This window comes from Coregonus clupeaformis, chromosome 8 (assembly GCF_020615455.1).
Source record: "Coregonus clupeaformis isolate EN_2021a chromosome 8, ASM2061545v1, whole genome shotgun sequence".
Classification (NCBI taxonomy): Eukaryota; Metazoa; Chordata; class Actinopteri; order Salmoniformes; family Salmonidae; genus Coregonus; species Coregonus clupeaformis.
This window is the reverse complement of record NC_059199.1, coordinates 13,410,728-13,433,505: the sequence shown is the minus strand read 5'-3', so window position 1 is coordinate 13,433,505 and position 22,778 is coordinate 13,410,728. Positions and strand designations below refer to the sequence as shown.

The window sequence follows — 22,778 nt, the reverse complement described above, 5'->3', positions numbered from 1 at the left end:
ACAATGACATTCTAGACTATTCTGTGCTCCCAACTTTGTGGCAACAGTTTGGGGAAGGCTCTTTCCTGTTTCAGCATGACAGTCCCCCCGTGCACAAAGCGAGGTCCATACAAAAATGGTTTGTCGAGATCGGTGTGGAAGAACTTGACTGGCCTGTACAGAGCCCTGACCTCAACCCCATCAAACACCTTTGTGATGAATTGAAACGCAGACTGCGGGCCTAATCGGCCAATATTAGTGCCCAACCTCACTAATACTCTTGTAGCTGAATGGAAGCAAGTCCCCGCAGCAATGTTCCAACATCTAGTGGAAAGCCTTCACAGAAGATTGGAGGCTGTTATAGCAGCAAAGGGGGGACTAACTCCATATTAATGCCCGTGATTTTGGAATGAGATGTTCGACAAGCAGGTGTCCACATACTTTTGTTCATGTAGTGTATTTCAAATGACTGATTTGAAATTGTTGCATGTTGCATTTATAGTTTTGTAAATATTACTTTTTAATGTCAGTGGTGTTTACATGGCATGGTTGCGACTATTCACATTGGCTGTCTCATGGCAACACTTTTTTTTTTGTCTTTTTCATATAGGCCTAGCCTACAGTGTTTAATTTAGTCATTTTCTTAATCTAAGTCACAAGCTCTATCTGCCCAATATATGATTATTATTATCCATCTCTATTCTGTCTTTGTGCAGCCAATTGTATTTTTGCCAAGTGGTATCTTTATGCTCAGACTCTCTGCCTGGGGGCACCTGTGGTGAAGGCTGTGAAGCCACAGTTATGTTGCTTGGTTTGAGACCCATAGAAAGAAGCTGCTTCCTGGGCTGGATGCTGGCTGTAATTTGATTGACACCTACAGACAGTCAGGGTTCCCTAGTCGATAACAATGGGAGCGTTCTTTTTTTCCTGACGCTCGCTCATGTTATTTGTGCATGCTGACTTGATATGCACACACATGGGTCTTTTTGTACTCATATTTGCCTCTGGAAACTCTAGAAACCCTGCAGCTTATAAAGAAGAAAATAGTTCATGGCCCCTTCCATCACCCATAAAAGGTGAAATAGAAACATGAGTGGTATATGTGATGTGGTTGTATGCTACTGCATTAGCAGGTGTAATGCTGGATGAGAGAAGTGGGTGCCTGTGCAGTGGTTTGAATGGATATTCATATCAGAGCTACAGTACGTGTTGACCGATGCAGTGACATCACGACTCCTTCTGGTATGCTACACAATCTTCCGTAGTGTCCTGTTGATTCCATATCTTTTGAGTTTGAGGTAAGGGCATAACCTATTGCCTACTGAATACAGCTTTCAGTCAGATGGAGATGGAGATGGAGATGAGAGAGAGAGAGAGAGAGAGAAGTAGGACATAACATTGTTATTGGACAGGTTCAGATATTTGAGTTTAATGGGGAAGAACAGTTTTTTTTCTCACATTGCGTGTCTAGTACTGAGCATGAACACTGCACTTAATGTTGCTCGTTAATCATTTCAAGTACTGACATAAACCACTTTATTTTTGAAAAAGGAACATTTAGTGCATGGACTGATCATAATGCTAAAAAGCATTCTTTGTACATACAATATATAATCTACTGTTACGCCGCAATAATTTGTTTGTTACGTCCATTATTGTCTTCTATAGATTAAAAACAGTTTAGTCTGCCTCCCATATGAATTACATGCTCTACAGTAGTTGCTTTGGGAGCAAATGGTCCTCACGGGTCTCTCCTATGGGGCCCGTACTGAGCTGTTGCTGAGCTTCTGGGAAAATTAATCGAGGTAAGATCTGGCCCTGTGGGAAATCAATTTTTTGTTGTTATGATTGAGTCCCACTACATTATGTTCATCAAGACTCCCCCCCAAAAAAAAATATGTATGTTGTATGTCTCAGTGTGTGCACTGAAACGTGGTGCACTTGGGCCATATTTACTGAATCATGGAGGCTACATGCATAGAGATCCTTTAATTCACATTCTCTATGTAATTCTATGGCTACATATGCATCAATTTATATAGTATAGGGGTTCTGGAGAAGAAAGCTATTGGACCAGTTAGAGATGTTGAGATATTCTAGAAACAACCATATATCCAGCATCTTGTAATTGGAGCATACACCGCTAAAAGGGGCAATCAGTAGTTGCTACATCCATTTTTGGACGTATAAATTAATTATATGTACTAGGCTTGGGCGGTGTCCAGATTGTCATACCTTCATACTGACCTTGTGCCATACCGGGATATTCGACACTGAACACAAGGGGCAGTGTTTTCAAACCCCACTGATACGCTGTAATCCAAAGGTTAGCAATGCTAACAAGTACATGTCAAATCCCATAGAGAATGCTAACTAAATGCTAACTAGCGCATTGCGAACATTATGGACAGTTTCTGACCTAAACTAAACAACTATACAAGTAACAAAAAAATGCTACTCACAGTTTGCTGCACGCACAAAACAAATATTAGCCAGCAAGGCTCCTGATCCAGGAGGGGATTCTCTGCTGTCACCAAGTGAATGCTTGATTTTGGAAGAAGCTAACCACTTAGCTAGATAGTTAACTAGCTACTAATTTAGCAAACCAAATGCACAACTGCAGAGCATTTAGCACATTTTAGAAAGTTAACTTAATAGTTATAAGATATCTAGCTCGCAAACATGTAGTTGTGAATTCCATACTATAATTAGATCACCTGGCGCATACTGCACAACAGTGAGTGACTCACAAGGCTCCCGGTCTCTTGTCATTGTGTGCTTGTAAACAAACACCATGTGAAGCGTGACTGGGGACTATTTTACATTTAAATTGTTTTGTCATTTAGCAGACGCTCTTATCCAGAGCGACTTACAGTTAGTGAGTGCATACATTATATTTTTTTCATACTGGCCCCCCGTGGGAATCGAACCCACAACCCTGCCGTTGCAAACGCCATGCTCTACCAACTGAGCTACATCCCTACTAATGTAAGCTTCATAATAATGTGACAGGTGAAATGAAGAATGCATTGTTCTTTATCTCTTAACGTATTGCACAAGTTGACTGCAGGTATTTACTTAAAAAGTAGCTACAAATATTCAAATGTATTTAAAAAATGCAAATAAATTGTTTCAACGGTATTGACGGTATTGTAAAAACCATCCCGTGGCTTTTTCCAAATAACCCGGTATATACGGAATACAGCCAAGCCTAATATGTACCCATTGATTTTTGAAGTACTGTATATAACTTATAAATGCCTCATGAGCTAAGTTCAACTGCTGTACCCCATCAGATCCCAAAATATAAACGTGTTTTACTCCAATGTTTGTAAACAAAGTAAATGTAAACAAACACTATATAGCCTCAAAACATGGTTAAAACTATAATGTTGATATCATGGACGGTCAGTCCTTGCATCCATAGCTCTGTCTATGAATTTGAGAGTGGTTTCATTTCTCCAGCCAACACTTTGTTATTGTTTCTACTGCTGATTGTCGCTTTAGTAGCCAGTTGGAGAGCAGTACTTTAGTTCGTTAAGGTAGTGAAAGTAGCAGAGAGGCAATGTAGTGAAAGTATCCTAGAGGTAATGTAGTGAAAGTAGAAGAGAGGTACTGCAGTGAAAGTAGCAAAGATGTACTGCAGTGGAAGTAGCAGAGAGGTAATGTGCTGTAGTGAAAGTAGCAGAGAGGTAATGTCGTCTGACTAATGTCATTATAGAGCTCTAGACAAGATTCTTGCAGCAGTGATTTCTTAATTGGTCAATTACGCTTGTGTGCTGCCATATAATAATGCATTGCAGTTTCAATGTGCTGAAATCTGTCTGGTATCCTTTGCATGACTTCAGACTATTGAGATGCACCCCAAGTGTCATGCTTGGTCATATATCACAATTTATCCACCAGTGATCCACCAGTCTTCCATCCTGTCTTCTGATTAATCATTATTCTGCAACGTCATTATACTCCTACCTTAGAGCTGAAGTGACTGTTACACAATGTGAAAAGTGCCGACCCGCAGTGTAACCAACATGGTTTCCTGTAATCAGCCTTTTGAATGATACTTTTAATCTGTGGAAAGGAATTAGTTACTGTTCCCTGGAGTGCCTCAAATAATGCATGAGGGGGAGATAGATAATGCATTCAAAATACATGAGGGGGTGTCGTTTGAATAATACATAGTATTAATTTGCTATGCAAGCGGGAGATGGATAGCGTTTCTATCTAATGGTGGAAATGTCTCTTAAGCGTGCCTGTTGGTTTCCTGAGTTGAAACTGTTATTGAGCTTTTTACCAATTTAAGCACCTACTTTTTCACTGATTGCCAAAAGCCATTTTCTACTCCCACAGTCCCACTGCATTGTGATGGGAGATATAAATCAGGAGAAAAGAGAGTCATAGCTCTTAAAGTTAGGTAAATGAGATCTGAGATTATTGTCTTGAAAGCTGACTGCTCGTAAACAGGATATTGAATCCTGGGGTTGGTCTATTTTACTTAAGCGTGAGGGTTAAAAAAGGCCGGGGCAAGACAAGTTTGGTGGGGTGGTTGTTGCTGGAGAGATGAGATGTGATCCTTGATGTTCCTTTACTGAATGAATGAATAACTGTACCTAATTACTGTACCTCATGTACAATATCAAATTATCAGTTTTCAGTTAAATTCTCCTTTAAGTCGTGGTGTAAGGGCATGTTCAGACTTCACATAAATGCAGACCAATTTCGCTCCTTCTAGACTGTAGCTGGCGGAGCAGCAATCGCCTGGTGACATGGCAGGGGGCTGAGTAATGATGAAATGAATGAAAGCTATCAGCTAATGGAGCCCAATTTTGAGTCATACTGAGAAATCAACCAGGCAACCATGCAAGCAGGCAACCAGGCAGGCAACCAGGCGGGCAGACAAGCAGGCAACCAGGCAGGCAGGCTCGACCAACTCAGTCTGCTGCACTCACACAGTTCTGAAGTGCTGGAACAAAGGAGCCTGTGCCATTCCGAATGACAGTCTTCGAAATTGAAATATGCCCTAATTAAATGGATTTTGAAGAACTTCCGAATCAACTATTGAGGATGAATTAGAGTGGATTAAGAAAGGACATGATTGATCATTAGAAATGGGCAATACATAAAATACATAAAAGTATATAAAAAGCGTTTAGGCCAACATTAATCACGGTAGCCAACGTATATTTGCGTAGATATTTGGAATTGCTGTGGCTTTAAAACAGCTAATATACTTTTGCCATCTTTGTATTGCAAACATTGACAATCCAACTAACCTACACCTTCTCAAATGACATTAACAACACAGATATCCCAACTAGTAGTAATGATGGGGGGGGGATCGATACAGTTACATATCGCAATATTATTTTTGGACAATATTATATCGATATTTGACCTAAAGTATCGATTTGGATTTAAAAGAAAATATATATATATACACATTTTAATTTATTTTTTGCTAGGTAGCGTGAGCTAGCTAGTCAGCTGTACCTACACCAAAACGTAGGTATTTCTCCTCCTATAGCTTGGCCTTAATCTTATTTGTTAATAGTGAGCCAACCTGTTTCTCATGCTCTCTTGTCTCTCTGCAGCAGACATATGGTGAGCAATATGTTTGGAACATCAAATCGCAGTATCGAATCGCAAGGTGGGAAAATCTGCCGTTTTGCCCTTGAGCAAGGCAGTTAACCCCCAACAACTACTGCTCCCAGGGTGCCGATTTAACCCAACCCCTCTGATTCAGAGGGGTTGCGTTAAATTCAGAAGACACATTTGGGTTGAATGCATTCAGTTGTGCAACTGACTAGGTATCCCCTTTCCCCTTAGTCTCTGCTAACTCTCTTCTATTCACTCATATCCATAACACATTGTTCAACAGCCTGCTAAGCATCTGGACATCAGCAACCTGAGAGCTTCACTTGCAGCCAGGATTATCCAACAATACTGAATGTCCTTTACTTCATCCTACTATAGGCATGGAATTAAATACTAGGAGCACTTGATTTAGCTCACTCAGCATTGCCAGGTATGTAACAGAGTTTTCCTGTTTGGAACCCTTCCATTGGCCCTTAAGTGCAAGCTCTGCTTACATTTTGTGCATATTCACACTTTGGGGGGAAAAAAGCATGTTGGTGTAGTCAAATTAATGTAGCGATATCCTGACATAAGTGTAACTTTGTAAAGCTGTTTACAAGGGAGCATTGATTTTAAAGCATTGGACTGGTGTAAGTATTGGCTGGGAAGTATTCAAGTGCACACTTCAGGAGAAGGGTTGAGAACCTGGACGCTGCCCAAGAGATCTGTGCAGTTTTAGGTAGCACAACTGGTATATAGAATTAAGCCCCATAATTAATGACATTTTTCAATTTTTTCATTCATTACAGTGTGACATAGAGGTGCGCTAGAGGTGTGATTACAGATGATGTCACCTTAGGGAAATCATTGCCCCGTCTGTGAGATCCCCCCCCCCCTCCACTGTAATGGCTACAGGCACAGCACATTACCCTCTAGTTAGAAGTGATGCTTCTCTGGGATGTTAGTTAACATGATTTCCTATTTTATGATGGTGTGAAAATGCTGAGTTAGTGAATCCACTTCATATTTTCTGCATCTTTGGTGGCTAATTTGCAATGAACTATTAGGGTGGTGTACTTACTTTGTACTGTACAGCTGTTAGGCCATGTCATTACAAATTCCACCAAAATGTGTTTTCATAGAATTCCTTGTTTCTGCTTTCCTCAAATGAATTGTATTGTTGTGGGTGACTGTAATTAGTAAGTTATCAAGATGCTACCCATAAATCCAGGAAAGTGAGCTTTTGATAGGATTATGTGTAGGCAGCAGGCAGCAGCAACATACAATAACTGCTAGGTAGAGGCTACCAAATGTTGATTAATTTTGTCATTTCAAAGTCCTAATTAGTGTATGTTACACCGGCAGTTGGTTTTCAGTTTGATAATTGCTGAAAGCGCACTTTTAAATTTTTTTGAAGGGAGGCATTTTGCTGTCTTAAGTTATTTTCCTCTTGACATCAAAGTTTGTTTACTATTTTAATAAATCGTAAATAGATTTATTCACACATTTAGTTTGAAGCACAAATGTTTTGTTACATGTGATGAGAGGTGTTATGTTTCCCTTGACATCTGCCCAGATATGTGACAAACATCTTTCTTCCAAAAGAGATTTCTTTGCACAAAATGTCATGAAAATACACTAATTTCAAAGGCATTTTTGTTCTATTTTCACACAGAATTAATCTAAAACACAGGAGGACTTCACCTTATTTAGTGATACAACTGTACCTGTGACTTATTTGACTCAATCCTCTTGGCCCCTTTTGGGATCATAGGGTGTCCACCATTGCACTTGTCCTCACTCTTTTCTGTACAAGGGCTTTTGTATCTGTGGGTTTGTTGTAACTAACTGTCCAACTCTTTTTTTACTCATCCAGCTGTCCCGTTCCCACCAAGTCACCGGCTCACAGCCAAGGAGGTGTTTGACAGTGATGGGAAGCCCAAAGTGGACGTGCTCAAAGGCCACCTGACCAAGGAGGGCCGCGTGGAGGAGAGCGTAGCCCTCAGGCTCATCGGAGAGGGAGCGGCCATCTTGAGGGCTGAGAAGAACCTGCTGGACATAGAGGCACCCGTGACAGGTTAGTGAGTAAAACGCACACATGGACATAGACGCGCGCTCGCACACACACACACACACACACACACACACACACACACACACACACACACACACACCCACACCTACTGCCTGCTCACATCTTATTCTAAAAAATATTACATTTTCTTCATAACGCATTTGTGTACTTTACACAGTTTTCTTACATTTTACTTTTGAGTCATTTAGCAGACGCTCTTATCCAGAGTGACTTACAGTTAGTGAGTGCATATATTTTTTCATACTGGCCCCCCGTGGGAATCGAACCCACAACCCTGGCGTTGCAAGCGCCATGCTCTACCAACTGAGCTACACGGGACCATCAAATCGCAGTACGAATTCCAATCTGTTATGGCTAACGTTAGCTAGGTTATCTAGGTGGCTAACGTTAGGGGCGTTAAGGTTAGGGTTAGGGGTTAAGGTTAGGTAACATGCTAGCTAAGTATTTAAAGGGTTAAGGTTAGTGTTAGTGTTAGCTAACATGCTAGCTAAGTAGTTAAAAAGTAATAAGTAGTTGCAAAGTTGCTAAAATGAGATTCGAACACGCAACGTTTGGGTTGCTAGACCTTCGCGTTATATGCCCACCTATCCTCCCCAACCAACCTCCCTCCTATTGTTTCTGTCTTAAGTAACCTCATTCTTGATCTGTGATTGAAATGCACTGTATACAATTACTTTTTCGTGTGCCTGCAATAAGTAATTTGTGTCTATTTCACAATAATCTGTGATACTGGGTTGTGTGGTCGCTGAATTTGACAGTACCCAAAGTCATACTGTGATGTTACAGTATCATGGGAAAAATAACTGTGTAGCCTAAAACCTGTAATGCGGGTTTGATTGGATGTTAGCCCTCCCTCCCTCTCTCTGGGGAGCCCTCACCCAACCTTCTACCTTCTCCCACTTCCCCTGAGTATGTGAGATACCGCCAGGCTTTCAGGGACGTACGTGGGCTCTGCTGCCAAACATCAGAACGCTAAAACAAGCACAGGGCCAAGAGTCAATTAAACTCGTTCACACGGTCTGACCAACCAAGGCGGCACTATGTGTTCAAATGCCATTCTGGTACAAACAGACTTGAAAAGGTAAATTACTCTGACACACACGATCAACATTTTGGACCTCTTGAAACTGGGGTTTCATAAAGCATATTGTGTGAGCCATTGAAATGTATTGAAACCTTCAATATGATTCCTAAACATTTGTTAGGAGATACACAAAACCTTGATTTTTAAGTTGGTTAGTTTTGTTGAATCATTAGTCATTTTAATATGAACAGTCATTTTGGGGTGATTTCTGACACTTTGATAAGAACTGGTGAGGAGATGTGCTGGTCCATATGTATAGATGCAAACCTACTGTTCTCTTTCTCTCCCTTCAGTCATGTTTCTCAGTCATACCCCAATTAGACTTCCTAATGTGCTTCTTTGATGTTGGTTTAATAAGAGGCAGAGGGCCAGTCCTATGAACTAATGGCAATAGAGCACTTCCAGGAAGAATCCAAAGATAAATGGCCTCATCCATCTCCTTTATATGTTTTGTTTTAGACTCTATTGTGCTAACCTCGTACAACCATCTGGAAGTCTCGCGAGCTTACATTCTGTTTCGCTACACGGATTCAGCGGTAATCAGTCTGGTACTTACAAGGCTACTATTGTGCAGCCTTCAAGGAAACACATCATCAGATATTCTCTATCTCTCTAGTGTCCACACCAGAAGCCAAGTCATTATTCTGCCGTTTGACCCTGGCTAATGCAAATGTGACTGACTGGGTTTGAATCTGGGACTCCTGTGCCCAGCAAAGATGTGTTAGCCCATTGAGCTAAAGCCTAGGCATTAGCTTTGGATACGGCTGACGGGCTGGTACACGCCCTCCCAGCAAACCGGCACATTCCCAGAACATAAGCTAGGGTTTTTATATAACATTAGGATAATAACATTCCAAAGACATTCACTAAAATATTGTGCACAACATCTGTAACAACCACCACAGAACATTCCCCAAACGTTTACATTAGGTTTCCAGGTAATGTAATACCACATGTTTTTAGACCATACTGCCGCAACAGAATGTGAGAGCAACGTTCTGAGAACGTTCTTGCAACATCAGGCAAATGTTTTAAACATTGTATAATCATCAGCACAACTGGACAGTTTTGTGTTATGAGAACATTTGCTGCAACCTAACAAATGTTCTTGGAACTTTCACAGAATAAATTCTGGTTGCTTGGATGACACTAAAACCCATGATATTATGGGACATTCACATCGACAGGGCTGTAGTGGAGCGGGTCGAGAGCTTCAAGTTCCTCAGTGTTCACATCACTAAGGACCTATCATGGTCCAAACACACCAACACAGTCGTGAAGAGGGCACGACAACGCCTCTTCCCCCTCAGGAGGCTTTGAAAAGATTTGGCATGGGCTCCCAGATCCTCAAAAAGTTCTACAGCTGCACCATTGAGAGCATCTTGACTGGCTGCATTACCGCTTAGTATGGAAACTACTTGGCATCCAATCGCAATGCGCTATGGAGGATAGTGCGTACGGCCCAGTATATCACTGGGGCTGAGCTCCCTGCCATTCTGGCCAAAGACTCCAGCCACCCAAGTCATAGACTGTTCCCTCTGCTACCACACGGCAATCGGTACCGAACCGCCAAGTCTGGTACCAAAAGACTCCTGAACAGCTTCTACCCCCAACCATAAGACTGCTGAACAGTTAATCAAATGGCTACCCTGACTATTTGCATTGACCTCCTTTTTATGCACCGACTCTCTTGCACCGGCTCTATGCACACTCACTGGACTCTACCCACACACTCACACATACTACACTGACTCTCCAACACATATACACACACACACACTCACACATAGACACACTTTCACTCTTCACATATGCTGCTGCTACTCTGATTATTATCTATCCTGATTGTCTAGTCACTTTTACCCCTACCTACCTGTACATATTACCTCAACTACCTCGTACCCCTGCACATTGACTCGGTACTTGTTACTATTTTATATTTCATTTAGCTAATTTTCTTACTTTTTAACTGTGCATTGTTGGGAAAGGGCTCGTAAGTAAGCATTTCACGGTAAAGTCTACAACTGTTGTATTTGGCGCATGTGACAAATTACATTTATTTATTTTGACTCAAACTCATGTTCTTGCATATGACAAACCTATGATATTATGCGAATCAACCAATGGGCTTAAGGTGATGATGGAAGATGGCAGGGTGCCTACAGATGTAGGATTTTAATTTGATCACTGTTTTGTTGCTGAGAATTTTCCTGCACAGCAGGAAGTGCAAACATGTAGTGTATTGGAGGTTTAAAAAGGTTTCTAAAGTTTGTAATTTCCAGTTAAAATTGTCAGACTTGATTTTCCTTCATGAAAAATGTTTCAACCCCTATAAAAAAATTCCATTCATTATAATCCACATAATAATTCACATTTCCTGTTGCTGTAGGATTATTTTCCTGCTGTAGCAAACTGCCTAAAATTAAGATCCTACATCTGTAGATGCTGTGCTGCTGTCCCTCTATTTGTGGCTGAGTGTTGCACAATGTGTTGTAAATGATGTCTCCACTGTCTCTGCCACGATCGCAAATCATAGCGCCATGCGAGATTTTCACTTATTAGATAATAAGGGAGCGAAGGGCAGTGGTTGCTATGTGTTAGGTGTTGTGTTATAACAAAATGGTGTCTGTTTTAGTGTACATCTCATTAAAGTGGAACCAACAGTGTTTGAACTACTTTGTGGATATGAAACGAACAAACAATCATAATATGAGTCAAAAATTTAAAATTCCCAGTTTATACTTCAAAACCAACTTAATAAGAGGTTTTGAAAATAGGTTATATTTGACTCAAAATTCCATGACGTACAGTAAGGCATTGTTGGCAGAATAGATGGATGCAGTTCAATGCATTATTTAATATAATCCACCAAAACATTTCTTGGTAGTCCAAAAATATTGCTGTTAGGTTGTAAATCACAGCTGACCTGGTACATTGTTTGCTGCCACAACCCATTCGGGATGCCCCGTTTCAGTTTCAATTACTCAATATTTTGAACAAAAACAGATGACTATAACTAAGGCTGGGAATGTCAGTACAATCAAACTAGCAAGGGCAATGATCACAAGTCAATCATAACGTGGCTAATGGGCTAGCGCACATGTGTCAAACACAAGGCCCGTGGGCTGAATAGGACACACAAGCGAGTATAAATGAGTCAACAGTTGAGTCAGCTACTTTAATGAAGTACAGCCAGATGCGCTCACATCGTTTAATTCAATTCAATTGCGCTTCTTTCATGTGTCCCGTTTACAGCGGAGAGAAAGAGTACAGACACATGCCACAGTCCTAGCTAGGCTACTAAAATGTTGCAGTCTGGCTTCGGTTTTTAAAGCTTGACAATTAATAACCAAAAAACAAAACCTGCAACAAAACACCATGTAAAACAGAAACAGCATTTGAGCAGTAGCCTAGGTTGGCTACTCAACTACAATACATTTTGAGTGCACCATACAGCAATGCTGCATTGCATTGCACCGGTGATCCATAACCAGTGAAATAACACATATGGAATCATGTAGTAACCAAAAAAGTGTTAAACAAATCAAAATATATTTTATATTTGAGATTCTTCAAATAGCCACCCTTTGCATTGATGACAGCTTTGCACACTCTTGGCATTCTCTCAACCAGCTTCATGAGGTAGTCACCTGGAATGCATTTCAATTAACAGGTGTGCCTAATTTGTGGAATGTATTTCCTTCTTAATGCGTTTGAGACAATCAGTTGTGTTGTAACAAGGTAGGGGGGGTATACAGAAGATAGCCCTATTTGGTAAAAAACCAAGCCCATATTCTGGCAAGAACAGCTTTTTATTTTTTTATTTTATTTCACCTTTATTTAACCAGGTAAACCAGTTGAGAACAAGTTCTCATTTACAACTGCGACCTGGCCAAGATAAAGCAAAGCAGTGCGATAAAAACAACAACACAGAGTTACATATAGGGTAAAACAAAACAAAGTCAAAAATACAACAGAAATAAATATATATACAGTGTGTGCAAATGTAGCAAGTTATGGAGGTAAGGCAATAAATAGGCTATAGTGCAAAATAATTACAATTAGTATTAACACTGGAATGATAGATGTGCAAGAGATGATGTGCAAATAGAGATACTGGGGTACAAATGAGCAAAATGAATAACAATATAGGGATGAGGTAGTTGGGCGGGCTAATTTCAGATGGACTGTGTACAGGTGCAGTGATCGGTAAGGTGCTCTGACAACTGATGCTTAAAGTTAGTGAGGGAGATAAGTGTCTCCAGCTTCAGAGATTTTTGCAATTTGTTCCAGTCATTGGCAGCAGAGAACTGGAAGGAATTGCGGCCAAAGGAGGTGTTGGCTTTGGGGATGACTAGTGAGATATACCTGCTGGAGCGCAGACTACGGGTGGGTGTTGCTATGGTGACCAATGAGCTAAGATAAGGCGGGGATTTGCCTAGCAGTGATTTATAGATGGCCTGGAGCCAGTGGGTTTGGCGACGAATATGTAGTGAGGACCAGCCAACAAGAGCGTACAGGTCACAGTGGTGGGTATTATATGGGGCTTTGGAGACAAAACGGATGGCACTGTGATAGACTACATCCAATTTGCTGAGTAGAGTGTTGGAGGCTATTTTATAAATGACATCGCCGAAGTCAAGGATCGGTAGGATAGTCAGTTTTACGAGGGCATGTTTGGCAGCATGAGTGAAGGAGGCTTTGTTGCGAAATAGGAAACCGATTCTAGATTTAACTTTGGATTGGAGATTCTTAATGTGAGTCTGGAAGGAGAGTTTACAGTCTAACCAGACACCTAGATATTTGTAGTTGTCCACATACTCTAGGTCAGACCCGTCGAGAGTAGTGATTCTAGTCGGGTGGGCGGGTGCAAGCAGCGTTCGGTTGAAGAGCATGCATTTAGTTTTACTAGTGTTCAAGAGCAGTTGGAGGCTACTGAAGGAGTGTTGTATGGCATTGAAGCTCGTTTGGAGGTTTGTTAACACAGTGTCCAATGAAGGGCCAGATGTATACAAAATGGTGTCGTCTGCGTAGAGGTGGATCTGAGAGTCACCAGCAGCAAGAGCGACATCATTGATATACACAGAGAAAAGAGTCGGCCCAAGAATTGAACCCTGTGGCACCCCCATAGAGACTGCCATAGGTCCAGACAACAGGCCCTCCGATTTGACACATTGAACTCTATCTGAGAAGTAGTTGGTGAACCAGGCGAGGCAGTCATTTGAGAAACCAAGGCTATTTAGTTTGCCAATAAGAATGCGGTGGTTAACAGAGTCGAAAGCCTTGGCCAGGTCAATGAAAACGGCTGCACAGTTCTGTCTATTATCGATCGCGGTTATAATATTGTTTAGGACCTTGAGCGTGGCTGAAGTGCACCCATGACCAGCTCGGAAACCGGATTGCATAGCGGAGAAGGTACGGTGGGATTCGAAATGGTCGGTGATCTGTTTGTTGACTTGGCTTTCAAAAACTTTTGAAAGGCAGGGCAGGATGGATATGGGTCTGTAACAGTTTGGATCTAGAGTGTCACCCCCTTTGAAGAGGGGGATGACCGCGGCAGCTTTCCAATCTCTGGGGATCTCAGACGTTACGAAAGAGAGGTTGAACAGGCTAGTAATAGGGGGTTGCGACAATTTGCAGCTAGTTTTAGAAAGAAAGGGTCCAGATTGTCTAGCCCAGAAGATTTGTAGGGGTCCAGATTTTGCAGCTCTTTCAGAACATCAGCTGTCTGGATTTGTGTGAAGGAGAAGCGGGGGGGGCATGGGCAAGTTGCAGCGGAGGGTGCAGAGCTGGTGGACAGGGTAGTGGTAGCCAGGTGGAAAGCATGGCCAGCCGTAGCAAAATGCTTGTTGAAATTCTCGATTATTGTAGATTTATCGGTGGTGATAGTGTTTCCTAGCCTCAGTGCAGTGGGCAGCTGGGAGGAAGTGCTCTTATTTTCCATGGACTTTACAGTGTCCCAAAACTTTTTGGAGTTAGTGCTACAGGAAGCAAATTTCTGTTTGAAAAAGTTAGCCTTTTGCTTTCCTAACTGCTTGTGTATATTGGTTCCTAACTTCCCTGAAAAGTTGCATATCGCGGGGGCTATTTGATACTAATGCAGTACGCCACAGGATGTTTTTGTGCTGGTCAAGGGCAGTCAAGTCTGAGGAGATCCAGGGGCTAGATCTGTTCTTAGTTCTGTATTTTTTGAATGGGGCATGTTTATTTAAGATTGAGAGGAAATTACTTTTAAAGAACAACCAGGCATCCTCTACTGACGGAATGAGATCTATATCCATCCAGGATACCTGGGCCAGGTCAATTAGGAAGGCCTGCTCGCTGAAGTGTTTTTGGGAGCGTTTGACAGTGATGAGGGGTGGTCGTTTGACCGCGGACCCGTTACGGACGCAGGCAATAAGGCAGTGATCGCTGAGATCCTGGTTGAAGACAGCGGAGGTGTATTTAGAGGGTAAGTTAGTCAGGATGATATCTATGAGGGTACCCATGTTTACGGATTTAGGGTTGTACCTGGTAGGTTCGTTGATAATTTGTGTGAGATTGAGGGCATCTAGTTTAGATTGTAGGATGGCCGGGGTGTTAAGCATATCCCAGTTTAGGTCACCAAGCAGTACGAACTCTGAGGATAGATGGGGGGCAATTAATTCACATATGGTGTCCAGGGCACAGCTGGGGGCTGAGGGGGTCTGTAGCAAGCGGCAACAGTGAGAGATTTATTTCTGGAAAGGTGGATTTTTAGAAGTAGAAGCTCAAACTGTTTGGGCACAGATCTGGATAGTATGATAGAGCTCTGCAGGCTATCTCTACAGTAGATTGCAACTCCACCCCCTTTGGCAGTTCTATCTAGACGGAAAATGTTATAGTTGGGGATGGACATTTCAGAATTTTTTGGTGGCCTTCCTAAGCCAGGATTCAGACACTGCTAGAACATCAGGGTTGGCGGAGTGTGCTAACGCAGTGAATAACTCAAACTTAGGAAGGAGGCTTCTGATATTTACGTGCAGAAAACCAAGACTTTTACGGTTACAGAAGTCAACAAATGATAGCTCCTGGGGAGTAGGAGTGATACTGGGGGCTGCAGGGCCTGGGTTAGCCTCTACATCACCAGAGGAACAGAGGAGGACTAGAATAAGGATACGACTAAAGGCTTTAAGAACTGGTCTTCTAGTGCGTTGGGTACATAGAAAAAAGGGGGCAGTTCTCCGGGCGTTGTAGAAAAGATACAGGGCATTATGTACAGAAAAGGATATGGAAGGATATGAGTACAGTTCAGGTAACCCTAAGCGTTGGGTAACAATGAAAGAGATAGCGTCACTAGAGGCACCGATTGAGCCGGTCTCGGCGTGTATGGGGGGTGGAACAAAGGAACTATTTGAGGCAGTTTGAGAGGGACTAGGGGTTCTACAGTGAAATTGTATAATAAGAACTAACCCAAACAGCAATAGGCAAGGCATAATTGACATGGGAGAGAGGCATAAAGCAGTCACAGGTGTTATTAGAGAGAGCTAAGACAACAACTGGAAATAGAGATAACGTTTGGGCTAAGGCTAAACAGAATAAACAGGACAGGACAGGGTACCGTGTAAAGGAACAGACTAAATAGCCTTGGTTTCTCAAATGACTGCCTCGCCTGGTTCACCAACTACTTCTCAGATAGAGTTCAATGTGTCAAATCGGAGGGCCTGTTGTCTGGACCTATGGCAGTCTCTATGGGGGTGCCACAGGGTTCAATTCTTGGGCCGACTCTTTTCTCTGTGTATATCAATGACGTCGCTCTTGCTGCTGGTGACTCTCAGATCCACCTCTACGCAGACGACACCATTTTGTATGCATCTGGCCCTTCATTGGACACTGTGTTAACAAACCTCCAAACGAGCTTCAATTCCATACAACACTCCTTCAGTAGCCTCCAACTGCTCTTAAACACTAGTAAAACTAAATGCATGCTCTTCAACCGAACGCTGCTTGCACCCGCCCACCCGACTAGAATCACTACTCTCGACGGGTCTGACCTAGAGTATGTGGACAACTACAAATATCTAGGTGTCTGGTTAGACTGTAAACTCTCCTTCCAGACTCACATTAAGAATCTCCAATCCAAAGTTAAATCTAGAATCGGTTTCCTATTTCGCAACAAAGCCTCCTTCACTCATGCTGCCAAACATGCCCTCGTAAAACTGACTATCCTACCGATCCTTGACTTCGGCGATGTCATTTACAAAATAGCCTCCAACACTCTACTCAGCAAATTGGATGTAGTCTATCACAGTGCCATCCGTTTTGTCTCCAAAGCCCCATATAATACCCACCACTGTGACCTGTACGCTCTTGTTGGCTGGTCCTCACTACATATTCGTCGCCAAACCCACTGGCTCCAGGCCATCTATAAATCACTGCTAGGCAAATCCCCGCCTTATCTTAGCTCATTGGTCACCATAGCAACACCCACCCGTAGTCTGCGCTCCAGCGGGTATATCTCACTGGTCATCCCCAAAGCCAACACCTCCTTTGGCCGCAATTCCTTCCAGTTCTCTGCTGCCAATGACTGGAACAAATTGCAAAAATCTCTGAAGCTGGAGACACTTATCTCCCTCACTAACTTTAAGCATCAGTTGTCAGAGCACCTTACCGATCACTGCACCTGTACACAGCCCATCTGAAATTAGCCCGCCCAACTACCTCATCCCTATATTGTTATTTATTTTGCTAATTTGTACCCCAGTATCTCTATTTGCACATCATCTCTTGCACATCTATCATTCCAGTGTTAATACTAATTGTAATTATTTTGCACTATAGCCTATTTTATTGCCTTACCTCCATAACTTGCTAAATTTGCACACACTGTATATTATATGTATTTCTGTTGTATTTTTGACTTTGTTTTGTTTTACCCCATATGTAACTCTGTGTTGTTGTTTTTATCGCACTGCTTTGCTTTATCTTGGCCTGTCACGGTTTCGGCCGAGGCTGCTCCTCCTCCTGGTTCGGGCAGGCTTCGGCGTTCGCCGTCCCCGGAATACTAGCTGCCACCGTTGTATGTTTCGTGTGTTGATTGCTTTGGTCTGTCTGGTACACCTGTGTCTGTTTGTGTCCTAATTACGTGTCCTATAAGTTCCCTGTTTTGTGTTAGTTATATTGTGTGTTGTTGTCCGCGTGTCGTTTGAGCTGCGTGTTTTGCGCTCTACATGTTTTGTTTTACGCATGTTGCGTACCGTTCTCGCCTCTGTATTTTCGAGGTCGTGTAGTGATTATTGTTCACTTTACTATAGTAAAGTTTGTTAGACTAAACCTCTGTGTCCTGCGCCTGACTCCTCATCACATCCACATCGGTGCCAAACTGACAGAACAACACACCTTCTATGGAGTCAGCAGGATCAGCGACGACAACCTGGTCGCTAGAAGAACGGCTCAGTCAGCAGGACTCCATGATCCGGCAACTGGAGGCCGTTCTGGGCGAGGTGTCCAACACTCTGCACCGGTTGGCTAATGGAGAGGTGCCCACGTCCTCATACACCATCCCATCACCACCGGTCAGTCCTCCTCTCTCAGCGCCGGAACCCAGTGGTATTCGGCTCTCGCTCCTGAGGGGCATATGACGGTTCTGCAGCCGGGTGTCAGGGGTTTCCTCCTGCAGGTAGAACTATACCTGGCTACTATACACCCAGCGCCCTCGGGATACGAGAGCGTCTCCGCCCTCATCTCCTGTCTATCCGGAAAGGCGTTGGAGTGGGCCAACGCCGAATGGAGGAGAATAGACGCAGCTACCATCACCTACGCTGAGTTCTCCCGCCGCTTCCGGGCAGTCTTCGATCACCCACCTGAAGGGAAGGCGGCGGGGAGCGTCTGTTCTACCTCCGACAGGAGAAGAGGAGCGCACAGGAGTTCGCACTGGAGTTCCGGACGTTAGCTGCGGATGCAGGATGGAATGAGAGGGCCCTCATCGACCAGTACCGGTGTAGCCTGCGAAAGGACGTTCGTCGTGAGCTGGCCTGCAGGGACACCAACCTATGCTTCGACCAGCTGGTGGACATCTCCATCCGGCTTGACACCCCTGCTGGCCACCCGCGGACGTCCCGAGTGGGGGTCGTCCATTTCATCCTCCAGCACCTCCGAGCCAATTCCTATGGAGCTCGGGGTGCTGGCGCTAGAGAGAGGAGGAGGGAGAACCCGAGGGGGGCCACCCCCTGCACCAACTGTGGCCGTGGAGGACACACCGCGGCCAGGTGCTGGGGAGGGTCTTCTGAGAGAGGGGACAACAGGTCACGCACTGGGGAGTCATTTCAGGTGAGTAGGCGCCCCACTTACCCAGAGCTCTCTGTTGGTCACATGAGTATTCCTGTGCGTTTTCCACAGGTGGCACCTCATTCCCAGCATAAGGCGCTAGTAGATTCAGGCGCAGCTGGGAACTTTATTGATCGGGCATTTTGTGCTAGGTTAGGAATTCCCCTTCGGCCGGTAGAAGTTCCATTCCCTGTCCACGCATTAGACAGCCGGCCGTTGGGGTCGGGTCTGATCAGGGATGTCACAGCACCGCTGACGATGACGACGCAGGGGGGGTCATGAGGAAATCATTCAGTTCTATCTGATTGACTCTCCTGCGTACCCAGTGGTGTTGGGGCTTCCCTGGTTAAGCACCCACGATCCTACCATAGCGTGGCAACAGAGGGCTCTTATGGAGTGGTCTGCCCAGTGTGTAGGGAGATGTCTAGGTGTTTCCATAGGGGCGACCTCGGTAGAGAGTCCGAACCAAGTACCCGCACTGCGCATTCCCCCAGTATGAGGATTTAGCACTAGTGTTTAGCAAATCGAGGGCAGCACGGCTACCTCCTCATAGACAGGGGACTGTGCGATAAATCTCCAGACCGGAGCAGCTCTTCCCAGGAGTCATGTGTATCCCCCTGTCTCCAAGAGGAAACTGCGGCTATGGAGACTTACATAGCCGAGTCCTTGGCACAGGGATACATACGGTCCTCTACTTCTCCGGTCTCCTCGAGTTTCTTCTTTGTGAAGAAGAAGGACGGGGGATTGCGCCCGTGTATTGATTACCGTAGTCTCAATCAGATCACAGTAAAATACAGTTATCCACTTCCACTGATTGCGACGATGACGGAGTCATTACGCGGAGCCTGGTTCTTCACAAAGTTGGATCTCAGGAGCGCGTACAATTTGGTGCGCATTAGGGAGGGGGATGAATCGAAAACAGCATTTAGCACCACCTCGGGTCATTACGCAGTATCTCGTCATGCCATACGGGTTAATGAATGCTCCTTCAGTCTTCCAATCCTTTGTTGACGAGATTTTCCGGGACATGCATGGGCAGGGGTGTAGTGGTGTACATTGGACGACATTCTAGTGTATTCTTCTACACGAGCCGAGCATGTAGCCCAGGTGCGCCAGTATTGAGACGACTGTTGGAGCATGACTTGTATGTCAAGGCAGAGAAATGCCTGTTCTTCCAGGAGTCCGTCTCCTTTTTGGGTTATCGGTTGTCCGCGTCTGGCGTGGAGATAGAGGTAGATCGGGTAGCGGCTGTGCGTAATTGGCAAACTCCAACCACCGTAAAAGAGGTGCAGCGGTTCTTGGGTTTCGCTAATTACTACCGGAGGTTTATCCGGGGCTTTGGACAGGTTGCAGCTCCCATTACGTCCCTGCTAAAGGGGGGTCCGGTGCGCTTGCGGTGGTCAGCTGAGGCGGACATGGCATTTGTCAAGCTGAAGAACCTGTTCGTCTCGGCCCCGGTGCTGGCGCATCCGGATCCCTCTTTGCCTTTCCAAGTAGAGGTGGACGCGCCCGAGACCGGTATTGGGGCAGTCCTGTCACAACGGTCCGGCACGCCACCTAAGCTCCGCCCCTGTGCGTTCTACTCTAAGAAGCTCAGCTCGGCGGAGCGCAATTATGACGTTGGGGACAGGGAGCTGTTAGCTGTAGTCCAGGCCCTAAAGGTGTGGAGGCATTGGCTTGAGGGGCTCAACACCCTTTCCTCATTCTGACTGATCACCGTAACCTGGAGTACATCCGGGCAGCTAGGAGATTGAACCCTCGTCAGGCTAGGTGGAACATGTTCCTGACCCGGTTTGTTTTTAAGATCACATACATCCCTGGGTCCCAGAACGGTAAGAGGCAGACGCCCTGTCCCGGCAGTATGACACAGAGGAGAGGTCCATTGAGCCTACTTCCATACTGCCGGAGTCTTGTCTGGTGGCTCCGGTAGTATGGGAGGTCGATATGGAAATCGAGCGGGCGCTGCGTACCGACCCTACTCCCCCCGAGTGTCCTGTGGGGCGGACGTATGTTCCGCTCGAGGTTCGTGATCGGCTTATTTCTTGGGCTCATACATCACCCTCCTCTGGACATCCTGGTATTGGTCGGACGGTGCACTGCCTTAGCGTGAAATACTGGTGGCCAACGTTAGCCAGGGATGTGAGGGTTTATGTCTCCTCCTGCTCGGTGTGTGCCCAGTGTAAGGCACCTAGACATTTGCCCAGGGGTAAGTTACATCCTCTGCCCGTTCCACAACGACCATGGTCCCACCTCTCGGTGGATTTTGTGACCGATCTACCCCCTTCCCAGGGTAATACCACCATTTTGGTCGTTGTGGATCGGTTTTCTAAGGCCTGTCGTCTCCTCCCACTGCCGGGTCTCCCTACTGCCCTACAGACCGCCGAGGCCCTCTTTACCCACGTGTTCCGGCACTATGGGGTCCCCGAGGATATTGTGTCCGACCGAGGTCCCCAGTTCACCTCCAGAGTCTGGGGGCGTTCATGGAACGCCTGGGGGTCTCGCTTAGCCTTACCTCGGGTACCACCCAGAGAGCAATGGGCAGGTTGAACGTGTGAACCAGGATGTGGGTAGGTTTTGAGGTCCTATTGCCGGGACCGGCCGGAGGAGTGGTCGAGGTATATCCCCTGGGCAGAGATGGCCCAGAACTCTCTCCGCCACTCCTCCACCGGATTAACACCTTTCCAGTGTATTTTAGGGTATCAGTCGGTCCTGGCACCGTGGCACGAGAGCCAGACCGAGGCCCCTGCGGTGGACGAGTGGATTCGGCGCTCGGAGGAGACGTGGGACGCTGCCCATGTCCATCTGCAGCGTGCCATCCGTCAACACAAGGCGAGCGCCGATCGCCACCGCAGTGAGGGGCCGGTGTACGCACCGGGAGATCGAGTCTGGCTCTCGACTCGAAACCTGCCCCTCCGCCTGCCCTGCCGGAAGCTGGGTCAGCGGTTTGTGGGGCCCTTCAAAGTCCTGAGAAGATTGAACGAGGTGTGTTACAGATTACAACTGCCTATTGAGTACAAAAATATTAACCCCTCGTTCCATGTGTCTCTTCTCAGGCCGGTGGTAGCTGGTCCACTCCAAGAGGAGGAGATAGGAGAGACCCCTCCACCCCCTTTGGACATCGAGGGGGCACCGGCGTACAGGGTCCGGACTATATTGGACTCGAGGCGCCGGAGGAGTGGTCTCCAGTATCTCGTGGAGTGGGAGGGGTACGGTCCGGAGGGAACGGTGCTGGGTGCCTAGGAGGGACATCCTCAACCCCATCCCTCCTGACAGAGTTCCACCGTGGGCATCCCACGCCCGGGTCCGCGTCCTCCTGGCCGTCCCCGAGACCGGGTCAGCGCACGGCTGGAGCCAGCGTCAGGGGGTACTGTCACGGTTTCGGCCGAGGCTGCTCCTCCTCCTGGTTCGGGCAGGCTTCGGCGTTCGCCGTCCCCGGAATACTAGCTGCCACCATTGTATGTTTCGTGTGTTGATTGCTTTGGTCTGTCTGGTACACCTGTGTCTGTTTGTGTCCTAATTACGTGTCCTATAAGTTCCCTGTTTTGTGTTAGTTATATTGTGTGTTGTTGTCCGCGTGTCGTTTGAGCTGCGTGTTTTGCGCTCTACATGTTTTGTTTTACGCATGTTGCGTACCGTTCTCGCCTCTGTATTTTCGAGGTCGTGTAGTGATTATTGTTCACTTTACTATAGTAAAGTTTGTTGGACTAAACCTCTGTGTCCTGCGCCTGACTCCTCATCACATCCACATCGGTGCCAAACTGA

The 22,778-nt window shown here is 45.3% G+C and overlaps 1 protein-coding gene across 6 annotated transcripts in view; it reads left to right on the top strand.

The window, feature by feature from the left end:
* The window catches only part of LOC121571171 (serine/threonine-protein phosphatase 2B catalytic subunit alpha isoform), a 147,844-nt gene that overhangs the window by 54,183 nt on the left and 70,883 nt on the right, over positions 1 to 22,778 (top strand). For all 6 annotated transcript variants that reach the window (XM_041882512.2, XM_041882511.2, XM_041882510.2 and 3 more), the window contains exon 2: positions 7,430 to 7,630. In XM_041882512.2, the coding sequence (XP_041738446.1) occupies positions 7,430 to 7,630 (201 nt within the window). The remainder of the gene's footprint in view (positions 1 to 7,429; positions 7,631 to 22,778) is intronic.